Source organism: Lichenostomus cassidix, chromosome 3, assembly GCF_008360975.1.
Source record: "Lichenostomus cassidix isolate B80296 chromosome 3, HeHo_3.0, whole genome shotgun sequence".
NCBI lineage: Eukaryota > Metazoa > Chordata > Aves > Passeriformes > Meliphagidae > Lichenostomus > Lichenostomus cassidix.
The window spans coordinates 48,518,726-48,542,743 of record NC_139483.1 but is presented as its reverse complement, the minus strand read 5'-3'; the positions used below and the strand labels follow the sequence as shown (position 1 = coordinate 48,542,743).

The 24,018-nt window shown below is 40.6% G+C and overlaps 2 protein-coding genes across 3 annotated transcripts in view; both read left to right on the top strand.

The window, feature by feature from the left end:
* MAP3K5 (mitogen-activated protein kinase kinase kinase 5) overlaps nt 1-15,253 on the top strand; it is a 98,420-nt gene extending 83,167 nt beyond the window's left edge. For both annotated transcript variants that reach the window (XM_085055638.1, XM_085055639.1), the window contains 7 exons: nt 2,624-2,809; nt 6,332-6,437; nt 8,739-8,979; nt 11,765-11,877; nt 12,772-12,884; nt 13,784-13,860; nt 14,521-15,253. In XM_085055638.1, the coding sequence (XP_084911764.1) occupies nt 2,624-2,809; nt 6,332-6,437; nt 8,739-8,979; nt 11,765-11,877; nt 12,772-12,884; nt 13,784-13,860; nt 14,521-14,581 (897 nt within the window). In that variant the 3' untranslated portion in view covers nt 14,582-15,253. The remainder of the gene's footprint in view (nt 1-2,623; nt 2,810-6,331; nt 6,438-8,738; nt 8,980-11,764; nt 11,878-12,771; nt 12,885-13,783; nt 13,861-14,520) is intronic.
* A 2,740-nt stretch (nt 15,254-17,993) lies between these two features.
* MAP7 (microtubule associated protein 7) overlaps nt 17,994-24,018 on the top strand; it is a 111,392-nt gene continuing 105,367 nt past the window's right edge. Inside the window, exon 1 of the mRNA XM_085055645.1 lies at nt 17,994-18,188. Within this exon, the coding sequence (XP_084911771.1) occupies nt 18,143-18,188 (46 nt within the window). The 5' untranslated portion in view covers nt 17,994-18,142. The remainder of the gene's footprint in view (nt 18,189-24,018) is intronic.

The window sequence follows — 24,018 nt, the reverse complement described above, 5'->3', positions numbered from 1 at the left end:
ATGTGTATACCTGGGTATTGGTACTGGCAAGACAACAGAAAAACATGTTTTCATGATACTCTATTTTGTCAGTGATTTTCAAATAGGACTGCGTCAGGCCTACTCACAGAAGGTAGATCATCTCCAGGAGCACATTATCTTGACCCCCTTTTAAAGTTCTGTGTTCTGGCTGACTGGTTTGACAGAGAGAGGTTTAGGTCATTTGGCCTGCTCTGGCCTTATGGCTATTGCGTAGAAAAAATGAGGCTGACAGATACACTATTGCCTTCCAGCCAACAGCCATAACGGAGGTAAGAGGAGGCTAGGGAGAGAATAAAGTGCAGCAATTCTTCAGTGCAGTTGGGAACACATATGGAGGGAAGATGTAGTAATGGTGGGAGCTAGAGCAAACAACAAAATAATTGCAGAATGACCTTTTGGCACTCCTTTGTGGGGATGATTCATTATGATGATGTATCAGTTCAGGACAACACTGAGCAAATAACAGGTCATGACCACATCACTAAATGTTGCAACACTGTAATTGGATGACAGGATTTTTTGTTCTTGTTTGTGTGTGTGTTAGTAGTTAATTGATTCACTTCTTTCTCAAGGCAAAGTATTGCTTCTCTAAAACATATTTGTATAAAACATGACAACTCATCTTCTAAAGATACTACTGTTCAGAAACTGATATAAACCAATATGATTATTACGTACTACAGTTAATGTCATTGGAAATTTCTGCCATGCAAATAAAAACAGCTTCTAACTCTTGGGAGAGGGAGAGAGTGGCCCACAGTTATCCTTGTAACTACAGAAGGTGTTAAAAGATAAGGCAGAGAGAGACAGATACTTGTGATCTGTGCTTTGCAAGAGCATTGCTGTAACAGACACAGTTTTTGCATGTGTATGCAAGTAATAATAAGTGATCATGAGAAGCTGATGATCAATAACAAATCCCAGAGAGTGTGCTGGGTGTTTCATGCCTTTCTCAGCTGGGATTGGAGCAGCCTGAGAGAGAAGCAGAGAGACAGAATTTTAGAGCCAGAGAGTTCAAAGCTCCTGTTTGTGGGACTGGCTGCTCTTCAAAAGGATGCAGAGCTCTGACTCCGAAAGACTGCATTCTCCCTTGAGAAATGCAAGAAATAACTAACAGAACAAGCCTGGCTTGCTTGTTAAGCCTCATCAGGATTTGATAGAGTTTTTCTCTTCACAAAAACTTTTTCACAAGGTTTCAATGAAGTAATTGGGTATGAGGGCTAGGGGAGTAGAATGCCCCTCACAAAATGGGTCACTGTTTCTAGTTAAGCAAGTCATACTGCTTGTCTTGTCCCCATAGTGCCTGGTGCCTTGATGGACTTGGATCTTCTAATCCAGGGCTACAGTGTGTATTTACCTATCTACCCTAATGGCTTTTTAATTATTTACATGAAAAGAAGATTGTCTACTGCAGGACAGTGAGAGATACAGTTCCATATAGGAAATCATCAGGTGGACTCTCTAAAGCAGATCAAGATCAGAGGCTAGGATGTTTTATCTCAGGTGGATGTTTTAGTCAGTGCTTTGACTGCTTTAGAACATTTTTTTTTAAGCTTCTCTCTCAAGTAATCAAATTATCTTTGTTTCATCCTGATCAGAATTAATTGACTACATTTAAAAGCTCAGTGTTACTGGCAAATGAGAGTTTTTGGTGTCTGGCCAGCCATAACATTCATGGCTTAAAACCAGCAAATGCAATAGAACCAAACACAGTATGTCCTTCTCTTATGGAAATCGATGTTGGATATCATTAGTCTATATAAATATTTACTTAAATTCCTACAGAATAAGCATCTAATACTTCATGTTGAACAACAACTCTGGCTTAATTTAAGATTTTGAATTGAAATTTGCATTCAGTTGGCATAACTTTACTTATGAGAGCAAATACAGTGCTCTGCTTCTTAGTTACTTAGGCTGGTTATTCTGGTAAATGCTTTTGAGATTTTTTGCTACTTTGATAGCTCATGCAAAAACACAAAAGCTTTTAAAAATAGGCAAATGAATATTTATACTAGAAAGGTGAGATCTCTGTAGATCTGCTCTAAGAACAGTTAAGCATAGAAGTTCTGTATTAAGGGAAATTAGGAAATTATATAAGAAACAACTAGTCCCTTTGTGAGCCTCCTGCATAACTTTGACTAATCCCTTCTTTTAAATGCTGCTGTAGGACTTTGCACATTGTCTCTGAGGGACACGCAGGAATTAGAAGCACTGCAAAGTATGTGTGTGTTTGCAATGAAGAGTAATTTGTAGTATCCAGTGCACAGTACATTTATTTATTCATATATTTTATTACTGTACAAAGAAACATACACCCTACAGTGTGCACATATTCTTCAGCCACTGGTGTAAAACTAAGTCAGCTGCTTGTTCATCGAGTTACTACCTACTTTATCATGGAGGTCAGCCACAGAGCTCTGTGCTGCTGCAGTCCTGCTGCCACCATCACCCGACCTGCAGCTGCACCTTTCCCTTAACCATAGCAGCAGAGCTTCTGAAAATTTGTACTGCCAACTGACATTATTGGCTAAAGTCCTTCTGGGTGTATGATTCAAAAGATGACTATCAAAACTATTTCTTTTCCTCTCTCTTCTGCCAGGGAGCTGAAGAACCCAAGCTGAAATGGGAACATATCACAACGCTCGTTTCCAGCCTCAGAGAGTTTATACGGTCCACTGATCGCAAAATCATCTCAACCACCCTTTCAAAACTGAAGCTGGAGTTAGACTTTGACAGCCATGGTATCAGTCAAGTGCAGCTTGTGCTGTTTGGTTTTCAAGATGCTGTAAGTTGTTTACTACCTAAACTGAAAAAACCTAAATCAACCAGGAGCAAACAGAACTTGCTTAACTACCACCCAGAGTTACTGAAACAATAATATTTGAGAACTTTGAACCTGTAATAGCAAGATCTGGGCTCACAGCAGTGACTTGGTTTGGTTACCTTGTGACCCTTTGGCAGAACACAGACCCCAAACACAACTACTGAGATTTTACTGATTAAAGGTATAGAAGGTTCAGCATAATTGTCTGGATTTTGTGTCGTAATAGTAAAGCAGGAAAGCTTTTTTTAAAAAATCTCATTTTGAAGGGTTTTCTTATAAGTAAGACCATCACAGAATGTCAGGCTTATCCTGGACAAATACAGATCTCTTCAACTTCTCTTCCAAACTAATGCATTACCCCAGATTGTCACCCATCTACTTTGTAATATATATTGTATTCTTATTCTAGTGTTTTTGGTTAGCAGCAGATTTCTGCCAAACTAGAAATTTTCATTTTAATTTATAATAAGCAGGATAAGGAGGAATTAGAATGGTCTCTTTTCTATCAATAATAAATGCAAGATTTATTATTTCTTACATTGAGCAACCAAACACATTCATGAATTGCCTTTAAATAGGTAGTTTAGAAAAGTAAAGGTTTTCTGTTCTTAAGGGATGTATTTAAATGTTAGTTCACAAGCAGTTAGGCTTAATGATTAATACGGATAATGAACATGGGAGGGTGCAGCTGTGCTAAATATCACTTGTCCAGACTGAAGTCACGTAAATAAAATGAAGTGACAATCCAGGTAGGCATTTGAGGTGGATGATTCTTTTAGTAGTTAAACCTGAAGTACTCTGACAAGTAGAAGAGCTGTCAGGAAGGATGGCGTAGCATATAAACTGTTGCATAGACTACACTAACAAGAATTAGATGCTGTTTATGAAAAAAAAAAGTGTGAAATGAATCTGTGAAAGAGATCTTTCTACAAATCAAAAGTTTTCTCTTTGATTGTTTTTAATAAGTTTTCAGCTCTCTTTATTTAGCTTCATATTAATATTCTTTTGGCACTTGAAAGAAAAAAACAAGCATACAACGTCAAGAAAACAATGGAGGGGGTAATAGTACAAATAGTTATATTGATGTTCTGATAAAGATGTTGCTGGGCATCAGTTGTTTGGTGGTAATTGCCTGAGCTGTATCCTTATCAATAAGAAACTTACTTTCTGTTCACTTCCTCACTACAAGTTGCTGGTTTTTAACTTGTAAATGTCTCTTTCATTACTGTCTCTCTATCATTAAACTAAACCCCCACAGAAAGTTAAAAGTTTGCTTTATATGTGCACAATCTTAATTCTTTTGGTCATACAGTAGATTTCTATAGTACTACGCTGAAGTCCAGAACAGTATCAAGGTACTCAGACACTGCAGAGACTGAAGTACTGGTAAAAGTGAGGGAAAATAGTTCCCTTGCTCTTGGGACTTAGTGAGGTGGTCTTAGGTTACAATGTTTAATAATCACAACATCCTCATAAAAACAAGCAAGTAAAAGTAATTTTGTGATGTAATATAAGTAGCTGAATCACGTTACTATGGATTGTTGTGATCCTGACAAAGTCAGACTATGCTTTCCCAGTTGTCAAAAGAGCTGCACTTAGCTAAACATGTCGCTGTCTTGGTAGCAGTCAGTATGGAAGGTGGAAAGTGTTTGCACAGGGGAGTTGTGCTGCCTCAGAGGCAGTGGGCAAACCTTTGGGGCTCTTGGGCAGCTGCTGTCCAGTCGTCGAGTCCAGGGCAGGCTCCCCTGGCACTGCTGACAGCTCTCCGAATCCAAACACAGTGTCCAAGTGCCACCTCGTGGCCACTGGCAATAGGGCTGAGGAGACATAGGTGCTGTTGTGCTGGGTTGACCCTGGCTGGCAGGCAGAGGAAAGCCCCTACCTACTTGTTCACTTCCTCCCAGCAGGAGGAGGGAGAGAACTGGAAGGACCAAAAGTAAGAAAACTTATGGGTCAAAATAAAGACTGTTTAATAAGTGAAGGGGGGCGGGGGAGGGGGGGAAGCTCACAAGTGTTGCAAAAGCAATCAGTCACCAGCAGCAGGCTAGTGCCCAGCCAATCCCTGAGCAACAGCTCCTTTGGGAAAGGAGCAGCCCCTAGTTTATTGCTGAGCATGACCTTTTATAGAAGGGAATATTTCTTGGTCAACTGAGTCAGCTGTGCCAGCTGTGTCCCCTTCCAGCCTTTAGTGCACCCTCAGCCCCCTTGCTGCTGGGGCAGTGTAAGAAACAGAGGAGGCCTTGGCAGTGCGTAAGCTTTGCTCAGCAGTAGCTAAAACATGCATGTGTTATCAAGGCTGTTTTAGTCACCAGTCTGAAACATAGCACTATGTGGGCTGCTGTGAAAAAAATTAACTCACTCCTAACCAAACCCAGCACAGGTACCTGATAACTTACTGCATTACTGAAAACTTGCTTCTTGGCAGTGAAAATAATATGATTAATAACTTTTACATCTCCTCTGAATGCATCATTTTTGTAACTTCAGTCTTTTTTTACAGAGAGGTTATCACATTATGAGGGAATTGAACTAATTCCTTTTTTGGAACAGTGAAATATCTTTTTGCCACATTTTTTAGCAATCAGTAGTTGCTTCTTTTTTTATAAGGCTGTAACTTCTAAACACAGTTATATTTGTTGCTTCTTGCGACTGTTTAATTTTAGTTCTGCTCCTGCAGTTTGTTGCTTTGGATTGCTTCTGTGCCTGGAAAACAGCACTGAGTTTTGTGCTGTTGCTGCTTACAGTTGGCTAGGCATTTCATTGTAGCCCTATCATTTCACCTGCTCCTTCCCTGTCATTTGGGAGTTGGAAAACAATGCCCCTGTGGTAGAGATGTACATGCAAGTGGCATGGTGCATCCATAGAGGCATCTGAGAATATGGCTAAAAGTGGTTTGAAAGCAGGCCTGTTGGCAATTAAGAGCAACCCAGTGCAGAAAGCCATCTGATTGTACAAAGTAAGAAGTAGAAGGGAAGAGAAAATGGTACAGCACACAAATGAAGTCCCCTAACTTCTTAAATTAATTTACTATTTTCAGAATTAACTAGGAGTGGCATTACATTAATTCTTTCATATTTGCTACAATTGTACTTTAGAATAGAAAAGTATTGCTCAGAGCAAGTAGTGAAAATGATGCCAAAAAAGTTAACAAGATTGATTAGCCTCAGCTACAAGCCTTTCATAAATGGCCCTTGTTATTTGTCTTGCTGACATTGTTTTTAAGTTTCTCTCCACAGCCATGTAGGTCAAGAATCGCAAACATCAAAATTCATCTACTGCAGGAACTAGTACTTGATGAAAAATACAAAGTATTGCAAGACTTATAATAAAATGGACAAAGTTGATAATGTGGCTATCAAGAAATAGTTGTAATTTTCTGCTTGGATACAGCATCTTTAAGTTCAAACACTGTACATAATGCTGACATATTATCATTTAAAGCTGTGGGATATGTAATATCTGAACTGAATTTTCTCTTACTAGGTTAATAAAGTTCTCCGAAATCATAATATTAAGCCACATTGGATGTTTGCACTGGACAGCATAATCAGAAAAGCTGTGCAGACTGCTATTACAATCCTGGTCCCAGGTGAGTCATTCTTAATACTCAGCAAATGTTTATCAGCTGATCTCTTTAAACATGCTTTAGAGATGTGAATATGATGCTTCACTTCAGATTTTGAAACAAGCAGTGGCCTTTTTCCTGTTCACTATCTGTTTTGCAATTCAAAAACTAATCTGTTTGTTGTTCAAGCTATTTTGGAAAGCACCTTTCCACAGTGTGTAATCTAAGTGATTCTGCAATACAGTGAGTAGTAATAGGTTAAGGCGCTCTGGAACCTAATTTTTGGAGGTGCAAAATGTTGCTCTTTGCTTACGGTCAGAAGCTATCTAAAAAAAAAGCAAAACAACCAAAACCAAAAAACCCAACCAAACCCTTGAAACCTGCAAAAACCAACCACCCAAACAAACAGGTCTGCAGTGCCTGCAGTTTGTATATTGCGTTTTGAATGTTGTGGAATTAGAATGTATGGCTTTGCTGAGGGAAGGAGTCTGTTTAGAAGAAACTGTAGCCCATTCTGTTAACTTCTCTACCTCTTTCCAGAGTTTTTCTGCTGCTTCTTAACTTCTAACACTGGAACTAATGGTAATATTTTCAAATATATAATTTAATGCTTTAAGTCTACAGTCAGTATACTTACATTGCTGTTTCCTGTAGTGGGTTATGTTTTAAATTATAAATAAGGGGATCTGAAAATTCCAACAAAAGTTACACCTCTTCCTATTCTCCTTGTTTTCCATATTCCTAGCACAGCCAGCAAGTTATAAATAGGATTTCTGTGTTACTTTCAAATCACAAAGAGAATCTGTCTTCTGATTAGAATGCTGAACACCTCTAACAGGCATGTGCTTAATTGCTGTATAACAGGAGTAACTGTAGAATTCTTCCTTAATAGTCTGTTCTGCCCCATTCAGCTCAGTGTCAGCATTAACTGTAGGTGGTCAAGCTTAAACAAAAGCCTCTGTGCCCAGTAGCTTTCAGGCATTGATCATCTGCCACTTCCCTAGTTGCTGTACCCTACTTCTGATTGCTTTCCCTTGCCTTTGTCTCACTCTTTTTTTTTTTCTTTTTTTTTTTAATGATGTAAAGATTTATCTCTGGCCTTAACACTTGTAAAAGTTATGAGATATTTGAGGAATTGTACAATGCTGATTTTATGCTGCCTGGTGGTGAACAATGTTGAAGAACTTCTGCAACATGCTAATAAGAACAGAAATTCAAAGCAAATTCAGACATATTTGCCTAGAAGTATTTGGGTAACTGCTAAATAATAAATCTGCTTTCTTTAATTTAGAACTGTACTTCTTTAGAAGTACAGTTCTGTCGATCTTATTATGTTCAGCCTTGAAAAAGATATGTAGCATTGAAATGAAGACGTGAAATTGATAAAGGAACAAATGTTTCTTTTGTAAAGAGAAACATACTTGTTAGTTACTCAGCAGAAAGGGCATAAACCAAGTGTGATTCAGGAAAAAAAGTACATTTTGGTGAGGAGACTAGAGGGAGTTCTTAGCAGTAAGGAGCCACAATCAAAGGAAGGAAGGAAGAAAGATTTATTTTAAATAGTTAGAATTAACAAACAGATGTTGTTACAATAATAAGTTGTGTAGGAGAGTCAGATCTTGTGTACATATCTTGCATACCTGATATGCTCTGGTAGGTAGTTTAAACATGCAACAATGAAACCAGGGTATAACTTTTGTGTTTGCAGTTTTGTGGATATTCATCGTCACAAAATAGGCAGTGCTCCCTTTGATAAGTAGAAGGGAAGTGTGCTGTTTTTAATTGTTGGGAGAGGGGCCTTTTTGTAATTTCCTCTCTATCTTTGGATGCAATTTTTGTAAACATGGTATTCTTATAATGATATAATGCTAGATGTGCCAGAACAGCAACAGCAGGAATAGCTGAACATAAAAGAAATTATGGTTATTTGTTCAATATAATGTTTCAAGTCAGACACATAAGAAAATACAAACTACTGAGAATGGAATTAAGCCAAAGAAACTCTGCTGTATGAATACTTTAGCACAATTTGACATGAAATGCTAGCCAAATCTGGAATCATATTCATCCACCTGTTTGTTTTTTACAGCTCTTGAACATTCGATAGGCAGAATAAGAATCTGAATAAACCAAGGTGCTCTTATGTTTTGAGGGATCTTAAACCCCTGTGAAAATACCATATGTTCTCCTGTAACAGAAATTTCAGGTCTGCTGTAACCAAAGCTATAGGATCATCTGTAAATAGTCACTTGGGTGTGCTTTTGCTTTAATATTTTACTAATGTTTAATATCTTTAGTGTTCTTCTTTTGCTTATATTTTAATAGAATTGAGGCCACATTTTAGCCTTGCCTCTGAAAGTGATACAGCTGATCAAGATGATATAGAAGTTGAAGATCAAGACGAACAGCCTCAGAATCAAACCATCCAGCAGCCTTGCATTGTCTTGGAAGATGCAGTAGCTACCTCAGGTGTAAGCACACTCAGCTCTACGGTGTCCCATGACTCGCAGGCTGCTCACAGATCACTGAGTGTCCAGCTGGGCAGGCTGAAATTAGAGACAAACAGGTAAATATGGACATCAGGAGACAGGGATACTAGCCTGCTTACAGCACTGTGTATTGTTTCGCTTCTAAAATAAATATACTAGAATACTGGTGACAGTGCCAAAATTCCATAGCACTGCAAAGTGTTCATTTTAATGACGATCCTTGTTGAGCTGTGACTGGTCACTTACATAGCTTTATTAATTTCAACAAACCCACACTGATGCAAGTTAAGGTCACTCTTGATTTCAGGTGCCCTTTCAAGGAAGGTCTGAAAAAAATTGACTTGCTGCCAAACTTCTGCGTTTTCTCTCCTTGGTGTGCTCTGTATGGCTGATGAATGGTGTTATGTTTTGTTTCCATTAAAGCAGAACTTGCTGTTCTTTTCTGTAGTCATTCTCAGGGAGTGAACTCAAGTTAATAGACAGCCACACAGGAACTCCACAGGGAAACTGCTTCAGACTTGTTTTGTGCACAGACAGCACTGCAAGCAGGATCTGTTCTTACCAGCAACCATTACCTTTTTATTAAATTAGTTCCTTTCATCAAAGATGAAAAAATAGTTGTTTCAAAGAAGAAATTAGCCAGAAATTTGGATATTGTATCTTTTTCAGAAATACATGTCTTGCACTTTAAACCTGAAAAGTGTTTCTTTGAGGTTTATTTGGGTTGTTTTTAGGAAATGACAGAGAAAAATCTGTCTCCATTATTTTATCCAAATGATCTTCTGTATATTTTATTTTGTTTTCTTTTCATTAAAATATACTAAACAGTCTGGTTAAAGTAAATAATTAGCTTTTGCAACATCTGATTTATGACATTGGATTTTCTACTGACCTCAGTAAATTTTCAATGTGACCTTGATAGAAGGAGAACATGTCTTAAATAAGGCAGTGGTTATGCTGGTAGAACATTCTTTGGAGCTACAGTTGCAATTGAAATTAAAATATTAAATTGCGCTTTACTTTTAAAAGTACTTTACTGTCCGAGAAGGTTGCCATAATTAGAGTAATTCATTGGACTGTACTGTTTTTAATAAAGTATTTTTGGGTTCTGATGTTACAATTAATTTTTTTACTTGTGACCACCGAGAAATATTTTGATTGCCTTATTGATATACCTAAAGAAATACATAAATATTTTAGATTGACTCACTTCATAAGTTTTTGGTGGGGAATAGCCTCAGAAGTGATCAATTTGTAGAGATTCTTTCTAGCACTTTGCTTCTGTAAATTTCTCAAATGCAAAGCCTTTGGCCAAATAATCACATCCAGTCATTCATGCAGAATTTTTGAGATAAATAATACAGACAATTGTTTAAATATTTATGAAAGCTTTATTGGCATAAGCAGCAAGCAGTTTTCAGGAGAAAATAATGGATTATTTTATTGACCCTGAGGGCCTTTTTAAACGAGAATAGACAATCTAGGAATAAATTAACTGAAAGGTGACCTGTCTGGACAGAGTATCAGTCTGCACCGAGAATAACCAAGCTGTGGGGTTGTGTAGATGCACAAAGCAGCTCTGTACCCATGCAGGGTGGACTTGTTGAGATTTGTTAGCTCAGGTGTGGAAGCTCTCAAGTGCAAATATGCTGCTGGTAGGCCTGCATGCAAGCTGAAAGTAGGGCTAGATGTTTTTAGAAAGCAATCATATGGGATTCAGTTCATCCCTGTGGAAAAACAGGTTAGGGGCTTTTGTGGCACAATTTCTAACTGAATTCCTGTCTTTAAGTATCCCAGAAAAAACGTGGCAGTGGTCAACTGATATAAGTTTTTTTAAAAAATGAATACATGAATAAATAAAAGGAAACATGCTAAAATGGAACAGTTATTGCATAGTTCTCAGGCTTGCAGAGTTTTCAAGAAAGGGATGAAGATGCTGCAATCCTTTCAAGGCAGAGCTTCTGAAGACTCAGAAGTTAATCATAGGTTTATGAGTGTGCTCTCCATGTCCAATTTCTGACCAAGTTCCTGATAACATGTTCTTCAAAAATCCTGCATTTTACTAAACCACTTTTCTAAAAGAACAAATTGCAGCAGTTTTATATACTAATTTTCCATTATATTCTGATTATTTTCCTTTGATCAGCTTAAATGGTGCTGGCCTCTGAATCTCTCCAGGTTTCTCTCTGGGTTTGTGTTATGAAGGAGGTCAAACATGAGTTTCAATTTACTTCTGCTTGACATTCTCAAAAGTAATTGCTTAGGGGAGTAGGCAAGTATGTTGCCTCCTCTTTTTTCACTCTTAATATAGCCTAGGAGGGCAGGCACAAAGTGCCTCATATGTGAGGAAGGGACAGCCCTTGTGTGTTTGAAAATGTATTTTCCATATTTAAGAAATGCAGCCATATGTTTTCACCACATTCTCATCACAGGTCTACCCTTTCCATACCTTAGAAAATGTCTGGTGGAGAGATGTGAACTGGCATTGTTCCTTACAAAAGATTACATCACTAAGTTAAGCCTTAGTTTATGAACCACTTTGGTATTTGTTCTCAGTTCCAGTTTTGTTTAAAACAGAGCACGGGCCATAGAAATTTCACTGAAATTTTCTACCACATATCAGTTGTTTAGTGGGAGAATATTTATATGGAGGTTGGTGTGTTTGGGGCTTCTTGAGAACCAGTGAACATTCATATCTTGATAAAGGTCATAATAAATCTATAGTGAAAGAATATACCCATGAAAGCTGAAGTCTGTCTTTGTCAGGAAGGTTTCCAGTTTAAGTATAGTGAGATATTTCCTCTCCTGAAAATTTGAAGCTACTTAAGGAAATTAACATTTTTTTTCCCCTTTACTTCACAGGTTATTGGAGGAGTTGGTTCAAAAGGAGAGAGAATTTCAAGTCCTCTTACATCAAGCTATAGAAGAAAAAGACCAAGAGATCAGGAACCTACAGCTCAGGTCACAGCCAATAGGTGAGAAGACTTTTTAAGGAAAAGTTCCATACTGGCTATAGATGAAAAAGTGCCAGCTAAACTTCTGTTCATTTTATTGAGCCAGTCTCAGCAAAGATGCTTTATTGTGCTGCTTCTGGTAGGGTTTGCTCCCAAGCAAGAATGTACATTGTGGAAACAAATTACTGGATTTGTTAATCACAGTACAAGGAATGGTATGATTTAAATATTTTTGTTTGTGATTATATGGAAGAGTACAAGGCTCATGTCCTACTGAATAAATATTATTCCTAAAGAGGATAAGTTATTCTGTTTAGGTATGTGTTCCCTGAATTACAGACTGTTCTAATTGTTACACTGAAAGTTCAAGAAGATCTAATTGGTGAGATGCAAATACAACTTAAAGGTTACTGAGGGAAGCCGAGTTTGCTGTGTCTGCCCTGAAGAAGGTGGAAGTGCTAATGTAGTTTGATGTTTCTGTGTAATGTGCTTCTAAGTGATGCTTCCCAAAAGCAGCTGATCCTCATTTGAAGGCATTGCCTATGCAGCAATTGTATGAATTACACTGAACAGTTCAGTTAATTGATGCAACAACCTTAGTGTAGAAACAGTGATGGTGAAATTGATGTGCCTTGCACTAGTAAAGTCATTTTAAGAAGGGGGCAGAAAAGTTTTCATTGTCAATATTCACATTACTTTAACTGTACCCTTAACCAAGTAGAGAAATTAGTGTATAACTGTCTTTAAATCATAATTAAGTATGTTCTTTGGGAATTGGCATTTATTTTAATTTATGGGGATACTGGTATTCTAAGCTTGAAGGGAAAGCTCACTGACGAAAGTGCTTGAGGAGACAAAAATGACAAGACGTTGCTTTGGCAACACAAAACCTTGCCTCAAAAATGCCTGTTCCAGATATTCCTGGATTGTCTGTCTGTCATCGTCATTCCACTGGCACAGGGACCGAAGACCCTGATCTCATAAACTGGCTGAGAGTTCATGGAGCTGATGAGGCCACGATAAACAAGGTAGCAATGATCCTGTTCACTGCCTGGCACAGTTGCAGTACTGTTTTGTGACTCAGTTTAAGAAGATCACAAACCTTTTAAATTACTTTAGCACATTTTGAGAGATTAATTTGTTTTTGGAGGATAGGAAAAAGCCATGAATATGAAGGCCTTCATAAATATACAGTACTATTAATAGTTCCTAAATCTGTTTATGAATAAAGCAATAAAATGTCCTGGTAAATAGACACTCTTGGGTTTTCAGTGTCTCTATACACTGCAGAGTTCCTGCTGATGATACCATGGATATAGGATATGTGTTCACCCTTAGCTAACTATGCTGTAGTGAACTATCCTGAAGTAGATCAGTCTGCTTTGCAGCAAATTATATAACTTTAGAGGTGTTGAACATCTCAGGATTTCAGCTAATTTAGGAATACCTGCATGTAGTTATCACTCCTACAGATCAGATCAAAGGTTCTTCCAAGTTCAATTACATCAAATTTAGATGTAATTTTTGAAAAGGTGGGTCTTAACTGTTGCTTTTAATTTCCTCATGGGTTAAATGTGGTATTACTTATTGTCTAATTTGTATTCAGTGAAATCTGTGATTCTGACATACCATTGGTAACAATAGCAATGCCAGTTGACAAAGATTTTGAGTAGCTGTAAAAGCATTATACCTTCCAAGCTGTGCCTGGTGTTCCAGTGCAGAGTATACAGTGTAAAATTTAAGTAGTTTCACTGTATTTGTAGAAACAATATGGATTAATCTGTTACATGTATCACAGTTTAGCCCAGTTTTAGGTTTCTCCCAGATTTAACCTTCTATCTTTTAGGGGTAGATAATCCTAGGAAGATGAGCTTAGGAATTTAAATAATATTTCTAACAAAATGTTAATTTAAAATTCTTTCTGCAGTTCTTGGCTGAAGACTATACCTTAACGGATGTTCTCTGCTACGTTACACGAGATGATCTGAAGTGTTTGAGACTGAGGTAATGCTTCACAGTTAAATGAACTGTGCTTTGTAAGAAGAAAAATTTACTGATACTAAGTCTCTATTTATTGCATTGTGTAGTTTTAGTTTATAATAAGTAACACTTTCCAGTATGTCTTTGTATGCTGATACATTCCTGCTAAACAGCTGATACTGTTTACACTTTAAAATAAGCTTTTTCTATAGAAGGCAAAATTTTAAGGTAAAGTATTTACCTTGCAACTGGAGACACTGGATATCCCATTAGAGCCTTGCTTTTATTTAAAAAAGCAGAGTTAGCAAAACTTTCAGTAGTTTATTATCATCATCAAACTTCAAAAACGTTACTCATGGACTGCAAGTAACACTACATTTCACCTAATTATGTGTGTGGGTCACCAACTTGCATCATGTTGGAAGTCAGATGTGGGTTATGCAAGTCCTTTGGACCAGAAGTCTGAATTCCAGACAGCAGGCATCTGCCAAGTGGAAAGATCACCCTGTCCTGTAATCAGAAAAGGACTCTGTTCTCTATTTGAGTAATGCATGTTGAATTTCACCTTTGATCAGCCTTCCCACTGATCAAAACCAGAGCAAGAAAATCAGAAAGCACCTAAATTGAAATGCTTTCAGCCTAGAGAGTATCTGTGTACCTGAGTGTCTTGATTTTTCTTTACAGAGGAGGAATGCTATGCACACTCTGGAAGGCTATCACTGACTTTCGAGAGAAACACGCCTGACACTGAAATTTTTCTTTGCTTCTCTGCAGAGATGAAAAGATTTCCTTTCAGCCAGAGCAGGTGTGCTGTCAGAAGGACTGTTGCACTTTAATCCAGTATTTGTTTACCAATGTTAAAAACACTGCAGCTTCCTGACTGCTTTTACTCCTATAATCCATAAGGAATCTGTAAACAACCTGCAATGTTATTTTACTTTAAATGTTTTTACATGCAAGTTTTTCCAAAATTTTTAGAAAACACACACATACACACATAAAAAGTTATAAACTCATGATATATTGTAGTTAAAGTAAGCAGATGTTAATTTCATTAAAAACTGATGTAAGATTTTGTGTAACTGTACATCACTGGAACAAAACCAAAATGTGACAACTTTTCAATTTCTTTGTAATATATCTCAATATTATCTGTAGTAGAGCTTCATAATTTCAATCATAATTAGATATTTTTCTTTTAGTGTGCAAGACCTAAAGGTAATTGTTTTTACCTATTGCCCTACATAGTTTACTTTGTTTATTTTTGGTAATTTAAGTTCTATGGTGCATTTGTTTTAGAGTTGTTTATGTACTACTGAACTGTACCAGTTGTATACACCTGAACCACAGTAATGTTAGCTTGTTCTAAAGCTATCTCTGACATACACAATTGAAAATAAAAATAACCTAACACTTACTTTTTCCTATATTTTTGGATTTCTAAAATAATAATGGTGTAGAACTGGAAAATATTGGAATAAAAAAAGAAAAAAATTCATACTGAGTATCAAAGGAACTTTTCTGACACATCTCAAACTTACTGCTATTTGAGTCAGATAACCATAGTATTGAATATTTTCTTGTTTTTTCTATTCAGTCCAATTCCTGTACTAACAAGCCAAGACCAAACAAAATTCTTCTCTGGGTGCTCTACTTGACTTGAAAAATGAAAAGTCCTGCCTCCATGCACTAAAGAGTCATTGCGGCCTGTTGTTTCTTTTTCTGCTTTTGGTTATGCAATGATTCTTTTCTCACATGTAAGGAAAAAGGATGGAGGTTGTTTCCTGTCCATCCACTGTCATTGTCACTCCACCACCATTCTAGCACTGGGTATCAACAGATCCTTCTGGGGCAGCTGCAAAAAATTCCATTGGGAATAAGACTTGCCTGGACAAGAAGCTGCTTCTTTCTTCATAAGCCTTGGTAACCAGTAAAAGGCTTATGCTCTTAATTTTTCAGGTCTGGCAGATACTTTGAAAGAAAATTAAATATTTTTTTAAACATAAACATGTTGTTCTAACATGTATATGGTTACTTTTGCTGACTAAAATATGACAATTATGTATTAAAAGAATAACCTATACAAAAAACAGTAGGCTAAATAATTTTAGTCAGATTTTTTTTACTCTGAAGATGGTTCCACTGATTTTTGGGCATGGATATATTCAACTCAATCCCAAAATGTAACTGCTACACTATGAGAAACACAGCTACTGTTTACCAATTTCTACAACTATTACAGCAGAAAACAGTACATTTTCAATGTAGTTTTAAACACTAGAAATACCAGTGGTTGAGATTGACTTGTAAAAGCCAAAACAACTTAAAAAAACCTCTACCCATTGAGAAGTGACCCTAGGATAATGAACTTTGGTAATCTGATTTTTGTGTGAAGCATTATCCTGTATTTGTGCAGGTTTGAAAACCTCTGGTCTCATGCAGTAGGAATAGAAGGTAATTGGATTGCTCTGTTTTCTTTGAAAGCATGCAGCCTGTTCTCTATGACTCAGGCTGCTCAGAAATGCCAACTATGTATAAGAGGAGGGAGCGTGATCAAGGTTTCAGTTGAATGTCTCCATGAGACCTAGCCTGGCACCAGCTGGGACTTAACTCCTATAGTTCATTTTTTCAGCAGACTCAAGGTGGTTTGTGCAGAGCTGCTCAGCAATTAGTTCTGTATTCTCCACAGTGAGACTCTGTCAGGTCTGATCCATGCCCAGGCTGGGCCATGTACACTTATGCTCCCTGAGCAACTGTGATCTGGTCTGAATATGGTTCCCTTGAGCAGCACAGCTCATATACCACACCGTGCCATACCATATAGGTGCTAGATCTGTGCACCAAAGCTTATGTAAGGTCCCCAAACCAGGCTACTTCATGTGGATTGTGCCAGACACATTACTTTTTACATCCTCAGACAAAACATGAGAAAACATTTTAGGATGGAGTGCATCAGACAGGTCAGCCTGGGATTCTTCAGCCTGGCTCGCAGAATATGCTGCTGGGTGGATGCCTACATGGAGCACAAGTGAGGGATTTGAGATTACCTTAGAGCAGGATTTTGCTGAGGACAACATTTTGACCACAGGGCATACCACTGGGTTTGAACTTGGATAGTTCAGACCCAGACCTCTCAGTCCTTGATCAGTGCTGTTGTAATCCAGGGCTCAGGTTGACTGAGAAATACCTTTACAGCTCCCTTAAGAGAACACAGAAGTGAAGACTTGACCAAGGCATGCTGATTTTGCTGTCTTTTGTACCTTTCAGCACAGAGCCCAGCCTGTTCCTCTATTACACACACTCTCCTGCCCACAAGCCACAGGGTGTTTTTATCACCCAAGCCCCAAACTGCTTATTTTAGAGCACAAATGCTTCTTGGTGCAACAAAGTATTAATCTTCCTTTCCCCTAAAAACCCTCATGCTCCGAACTTAGCAGTTTGTGAAAAGAGGATGTTCTGTATGGTGGCTGAAGTTGGCTTTGTCCAAGTGCAGCAGACTCAGGGAACTGCCCCTCTCCACTGGCTTGCCTGCATCCACAGCTGCATCCCATGAGTTTCCCAATTCATTCACCCTTCTTCAACTGTAATTCTGATGATTGGTGCAACCTACAAGCAGATGCAAAATTAAATGATGTTTTGGTGCAGACTAGAACATTTTAAAGAGGAAACACACTCTTATGACCCTGAAAAGCAGCATAAAACAAGTTTAGGCAAACTCATAGGAAAGGTAAAAGGACCATGACCTTCACGGGAAGGACTGATACATCGACAGCTCTTCACAGAGGCATTTGTTTGGAAGCAAGGCGTTGCAGGCAGCTTTAAAACCGGCTGTGTAAGAGCACGTGCCGCAGGAACGAGTCTACAGCAGTGCAGCTCTTTCCCACACGATGCGGCGCATCGCCTGGGCTTGCGAGGCTGCCGCCACTCCTCCCACCTACTGTCGAGATGGCGAGCATCCCCAAACCTGTTGTTTCTCTGCGCGCCCGTACCGCACGAGCTGTACCAATGCGGAGGGAGCCGCTCTGAGGAAAAAGAAAAATAGATCACACCTGTGTGAACTGCGGCGCCTCTGCTGCCCGGGCCGCCGCGGAGACCGGGAGTGCGGGCAGCCGCCCCCGCACCGCCGCCGCATCAGCGCCTGCAGCCCGCGAAAGGCGAAAGGCGGCAGCTCCCGGGCCGGGGCGCCGGGCCCGCCCTCACCTGCTGCCGGGCAGAGCCGCCGGCGGGGGCGGGGGACGTGGCGCTCACCTGCCCCGGGCCCGGAGCCGCGGGGCGGAGCAGCCGCGCTCGGCGAGCAGGAGGAGACATGGCGGAGGCCGCGGGCAGGAGCGGCGGGCGCCGGCGCCCCGCAGGTGAGCAGCTGCCGCCGGCCGGCCGGTCGGACGGAGGGAGGGCGGGCGGCGGTGAGGGTCGGCCCGCGGCTGCGGGGGCACTGCGCACCCGGGCGGCTGCGGGCGGCCGTGCGGAGCGGGAGCGCGGCGGGGCCCGGCGGCGGCCTCGTCCGCAACAGGTGCGGGGGCGCTCCGCGGCCGCCCGGCTCTGCGGGGCTTCCCCGCCTTGCCCCGGGCACCGAGCGCCCCCCGGCCGGGGCGGCATGAGGGTCGAGCCGGGCTGCGGGCACAGCCGCGCCGGTGGGGGCGGCGCGCCCGGACCGTGCCCGCTGCAGCGGGGAGACCATCCCGGCCCCGCGCAGCGGCATCGGCGGGGCCGCGCCGTCGTTCCCGGGTCGCCGCTGGTCGTTCTGAGCCCTTCGCTCCAAGGGCTCCGAGTGCCGCGGGGCTCCCGCACAGCGGCGGGGCTAACGCGGGCTGCCGAGCCGTCCGGCGGGGAAGGGTCTGGAGGGGGCGGCCGCCGGGCTGCGGGCTCTGCTCGGGGCTTGAGGTAGCGCGGGGCTCCCGCAGTGAGCGGGGGTGGATACCCGCAGCACGGCTCCAGCGGGAGCGGGGTGAGCCCCGGCGAGGGCGGAGGGACGTCTCGGCAGGGTCAAGGTACCTGGTGCTGCGCCCCGGCGCTGCCGAGCGAGGCCCGCTGCGGGGCCCCGGCGCTTGGCTGCGCCTCGAACGCGTGCGAGCGACGGGCTGCTGCAAGCCCTGATTTCCTACGGGGAAACGGGCAGATGTCCTTGCGTCTCCTCCAAGGAGGGATGCACACTGCGAGAGCGTTTTAACTCGCTTTTATTTTGGCCCTAAGGGCGAGGAGGGTGCAGGGAGGAGATTTTGGCTTACGCAAGCGGATCGACCGCTGTACCACTGTTGTAGGCGCGGATGCTGTTTGCTTTTGCCGCTTGCTGGACTGTGAAGTCTGACTCCAACTTTTAGTCCTCTCCTTTTTTCCACAGTCTAATTCCACTCACCCTTTGCTAGTCCTTCTCTAACATATGTCCAAGTTTATCTCTAAATCAAAAAGTGAGCTTTTCTATCAAAACAGCATATGAAGAGGCCATATGGCTGTTGGCTAATTGATTGTGTTTCCACAGTGTAATATTTTTAATACATGCTTTATGTAACGCAGGCATGCAGTCACAAGCAATAACTGTGGGCAGACCCATCCAAGGGCTGTCTCCAGTAGACATAGAAATATAGTGGTTTTGCTCACAAATCCTTACAAGTCACTCCCAAGCATCACTCTAAAGTTCAGCTTTAGAAAGGATGTGCATCTGGATTCCTGTGTGTTTGAGTTTTCACTTTCCATGGGAAGAACTGACTGTCAGTGTATTTTTAAATCCATTTCTAACAAACTCTTTTCAAGTTCTCTACCTTACGTTGCTGATGTGATTTTATTTTTTAAAAGCTGCATTAACAGTTTTTTTCTAGTTGCTTACCAAAACTGGAAATGAGCCAACAGGTGACAGATATTTTACATATGTACAGTTTTAAAAGGACTTCCATGCCTAGATTTATTCTGAGTTTGCTTTACAGTTTTATTTTGTGCTGCTGTGTTGAACTTTTACTCATCAGGACACATTTGTAGACAGAAGGATTTGCTTGCATGAGTTCTTGAGTATTTTGAATTTAAATTGTTTTGTGCGGTCAAAGTTCCTTTAAAACTTCCTCATGTGTGAAATGTCAGAGATAAACTTCTGTGAAGCTGTTTGTTGTCTGTTGATATTCTTTTAGGCCTCTGAGTTATCACTAGGGCCGCTTTCCAGGTGTTCACAAACAGAAGCAACCTCATGGCCCATCAGGGAGCTCTGCAGCTCTTTGGTCCATCTGTGAGTGAGCAGATGTGTGTGCCCAGGGAGGGCCATGCAGGTGCCTTTGGCTGCAGTCTGCTCCTCAAGCTGAACACCTGTGTCTGGATCCGGCTCCTCAGGAAGGTCAACATCCCATCCGTGTTTGGTGAAATTACCTCCTGGTTGAGCTATTGCCTCTGTTTAAAAAACACAGCTCTGTGCCTTTGTTGTGGTGTGTGCCTGGTTTGTTTCTTTCCTTGCCTTCTGTGGCTCCACACATGGATTTATCAGGGCTGATCCTGGGGAAAGCTTTAACATCACCACAAGGACTTTGCAGGGAGCTATTACAAGTGGCTCCCTTCATTGTTGGGTAGATGGTCTGCTGCAGTTAACTGGCTTGATTATCGGGGTGAAGGGTTTTTTTTATTCTGCCATTCATAAACATATAGATGGCAAAATGAGTACAGTGTTCAGGGGATATACTAACTTACACCAGCTAGAATTTTTTAGTCATAGCTACTGAGCATCTCATGGTGCTAGCAAGCTCTTCAGTGATTCCTGAGATGAGGAGGGCCCTCTTGTGGGGATACCACAAGGAGAAGCTTCTGAGGCACCTCATTTTATGGCTGCCCACCCATAAACACAGGCATGCCTCTGCCTGTGAGAGTTCCCCACACGTGCTCTGGGCTGCCTTGGCCAGCTCTGTGCACAGGTAACAATTTGCTTAAGCTCTGGGATACCAGAGAGGGCAATGTGTTTGTAATGTTGTGAAGAAGCTTTAATTCCATGTGTTTGTGTACTGTTGTAGTTAGTGCTCTCTTCTAAATTATTTTATTATTACTCTGTTCATTTTCCAGCAAACAAATCTGCACTTTAAGTTGTGTCAGTGCCAGGTGATTTGTGAAAGCTGAATGCTTGAGGTGTTTGCTCTTTAACTGCTAAGGGGGCTTAATATCTTTTGCTTGCTTATACTGGTATTTTCTTTCTCCATCTAAGAATAAATCAAATTTCATCTTACTGTGTTATTTTTTTCAAACAAATAGATAAATTATTAGGGAAAACACGGAAGTACAGAAAGCTTACAGTGGGCGGGAGCTGAAGGTGTGCTCTGGTTCCCCATGGCTCTTTCCCAGCGGTGCCAGTTTGCTGGGGAGGAATTACACGACGGTGTTGTGACACAAGGGTTTTGTCTCTCTGGCTGGCTCAGGTGATTCATGTTCCTTCCAAAGGGAGTTGCCAGGTGCAGGGTGCCGATGTTCCCGTGTCGCTGTGGCGGGGAGGGGATGCACTATGCCCGTGCCCAGCCACCGTCCCCGGGGGATGTCCCTGCGCCCCAGCACAGGCTGCAGTACCGCCCGAGGGTCACCCTGCCAGCGCTCCTTACGCTCATCCATGCTGTAAACAGGGACTGGGGGAGCGCCAGGTGTCGTGAGGAAACGGGACTTGCCGCCAAATGAACGCTGCCCCAAGGGTTTGTGCTTACATGCTGGAAGTGTTGAAGCTTGTGTGTTGTGGGCGTGCTCCAGTTTCCATCCATGATTATCTAAACGTTAGCACATTGCGAATGTTTCCCATCTTTTAATATATGAATTGTGGATCTGTAATTCTTCTGTTGCCACCCCCCTCTGATTAAAACCTATTCAGACTTTGAAATTGTGTATCAGAGCTTATGGTTATATCTTTGGTCCCACATTGATAATTTTTGAGGCAACACTGAATGCACAGAGACTCAGATTTATCAGTACCTTGTAGAATGAAAATTATACAACTCAATTAAATTTAGGTTAAAATCCTCATAGATGCCATCCCTCAGCTTTAGAAAGCTGTACAAGTACTGTGTTTTGGTATATCTTATTGGTCAAGCAAGGTCTGTGCAAGGACTACACATTGTCGAAAAATCCAAAAATGCCTTTTTATGTGCCTTTTTTGTAATGGGAGTCAGGCTGTTCTTTCTCCACCCACCTATGCCCAGCACTGCTAGTGTAAAAAAAAAAAAAAAAAAGAGGACAAAAGGATGTGTTTGTGTAAAACAAACCACAACAAACACAAACTCAACAACAAAAATCCAACCCTATAAAAAAAATCCCAAGCAAAAATACCCTCAAAATTAAAAACCAATGTAACTCCACACACACCAAATCCATAAAGCCAAACACACACACACACACATTAAAAAAAAAAACAACAAAAAAAACCCCCAAAAACCCAAACCAAACAAAAAAAAAAATCTGAGTTCATGAAAAATCAGGCCAGTTAAGTGATGCTGAAGATGGCTTATGTGGCTGTTCTAGTACAGGAAGAGAACTTCTACTAATCCAGTTAAAGTAATATGTATTGCTGTATTCCTTGGGCTTAATTTTGAAAAGAGATGTACTCTAGTATGTACTGTTTCAAACTGCAAAAAATTCTAAATTTATAGTACTCTGAGATGTCTAATACTTTATTTGCATGATTTATTATTATCCCAGATAAACAAATTTAATACTTTACAGCTGAAAACTGCTTGTGGTGTTAAAGGTAATTAAATGATCAGAGCAATAATTGCCTTAATTATGTAAATACTGTATAACCTTGCAACAACATATTTTCTTTCCCACTTGAAAAAAGTATGTGTAAGTCTACATCCACAGATCAAGCCAGTGTGCTGCTGCTGTTGTTGTGGTAACTCTCTTTGCATATCTGCCCTTCCTTCAGGAACAGATCCCCTGTATGTGATTTCTATCAGAAAAATGCAGTGGTCTGCTAGAAACTGTTGCAGAAGAGCCTATGTGCATATTATATTCTTTTCTACCCTACCCATGCATGAGAAGTGGTGTGTTTATTAAACTGGTTCAAATTTAATTCTGCAGCTCTCCCTGAGTGTTGATTCTGGAGTCCTGCCATATTTGCTTTCATGCAAACAAGTAGAAGGTATATTTATACTCTTCTCTCTGGCTTTAGGGAGAAATCTTGAAAATATGTATTCTAGGAGATCTGTCAGAGTTCAAGGGAAACAACCATGAGTTTTCTGCTAAGATGACTAGGCTTACAGGACTAGGCTTCCTCACTGTTCAAATGAATGGAATTTGAGACCCTGACTGTTGTTGTCAGTGAGATTCTTCAGAGAGGTGGTGGAATGGTTTATGTCTCAGGAGGAGCATCACTGTGATTATCAAAGGGAGAAATAAAGTACTGATGTGTCCAAATATTTCTCGTGTCTCTGTCTAAAACTCTGTGTTCTCCCCTATCCAAAAGTCCAGACATCTTGGTCACCTTCTAAGAAAAGTGTTAGGAACTAAGATGTCAGGAAAGCGCTGCTAATTAACAAGGCATGAAGTAGTTCACAGGATTCCATCCATCAGATACTGTCAGTAATACAATGTCAAAAAATTTTAATTTGGTCTTGGCATATTGCCTTTTCTTTCATGTCCACGTTTCTGTGAAAAAGCTGGGAGCCTTTTCTTTGAAGTATGTTCACATTTCTAGTGAAAAGCTTAGTATGTACATAAGCACTCTTAATTTTGAGTGCTGTAAAAGTGCTTGGTTCTCTTGACATGTATAAAACTCAGGTATTTTTAAAAAAAGGTGTTTTTTCTTTTTCTTTTACAGACAGAAGCAGTGGCAACATTGCCCTGGCCTATTAGTTTTGGGGCAATTAGAATTGATAACTTCTGTCTTCTACTGAATTCCTGTTTCCTGTCTTGTGAACTCCCAGTTCCTCACTGCCTTTCCTTATCAAGGTTGAAGTTACATGAAACATTCTACTCTAGGGCCTGATCCTATATTGTTCTGTTATATGTAAGTAAGGAGTGTTGACTAAGAATGATCTAATATGTTTTTTATGCCTTGTGCAATGTTTATGATTACTCATACTATGCAAATCAATTTAATTTAAAATGTAACAGACTTGTTAATGTAAGTCTTGTATTTGATTGTTTTGTTGGTGTGTATGTGTGCAAAGTGTGAATGATGAGACTTGATTGAGTTCTTGATGAGATCTTGATGAACTCCTCGTGTTCATGTGCCTTTTT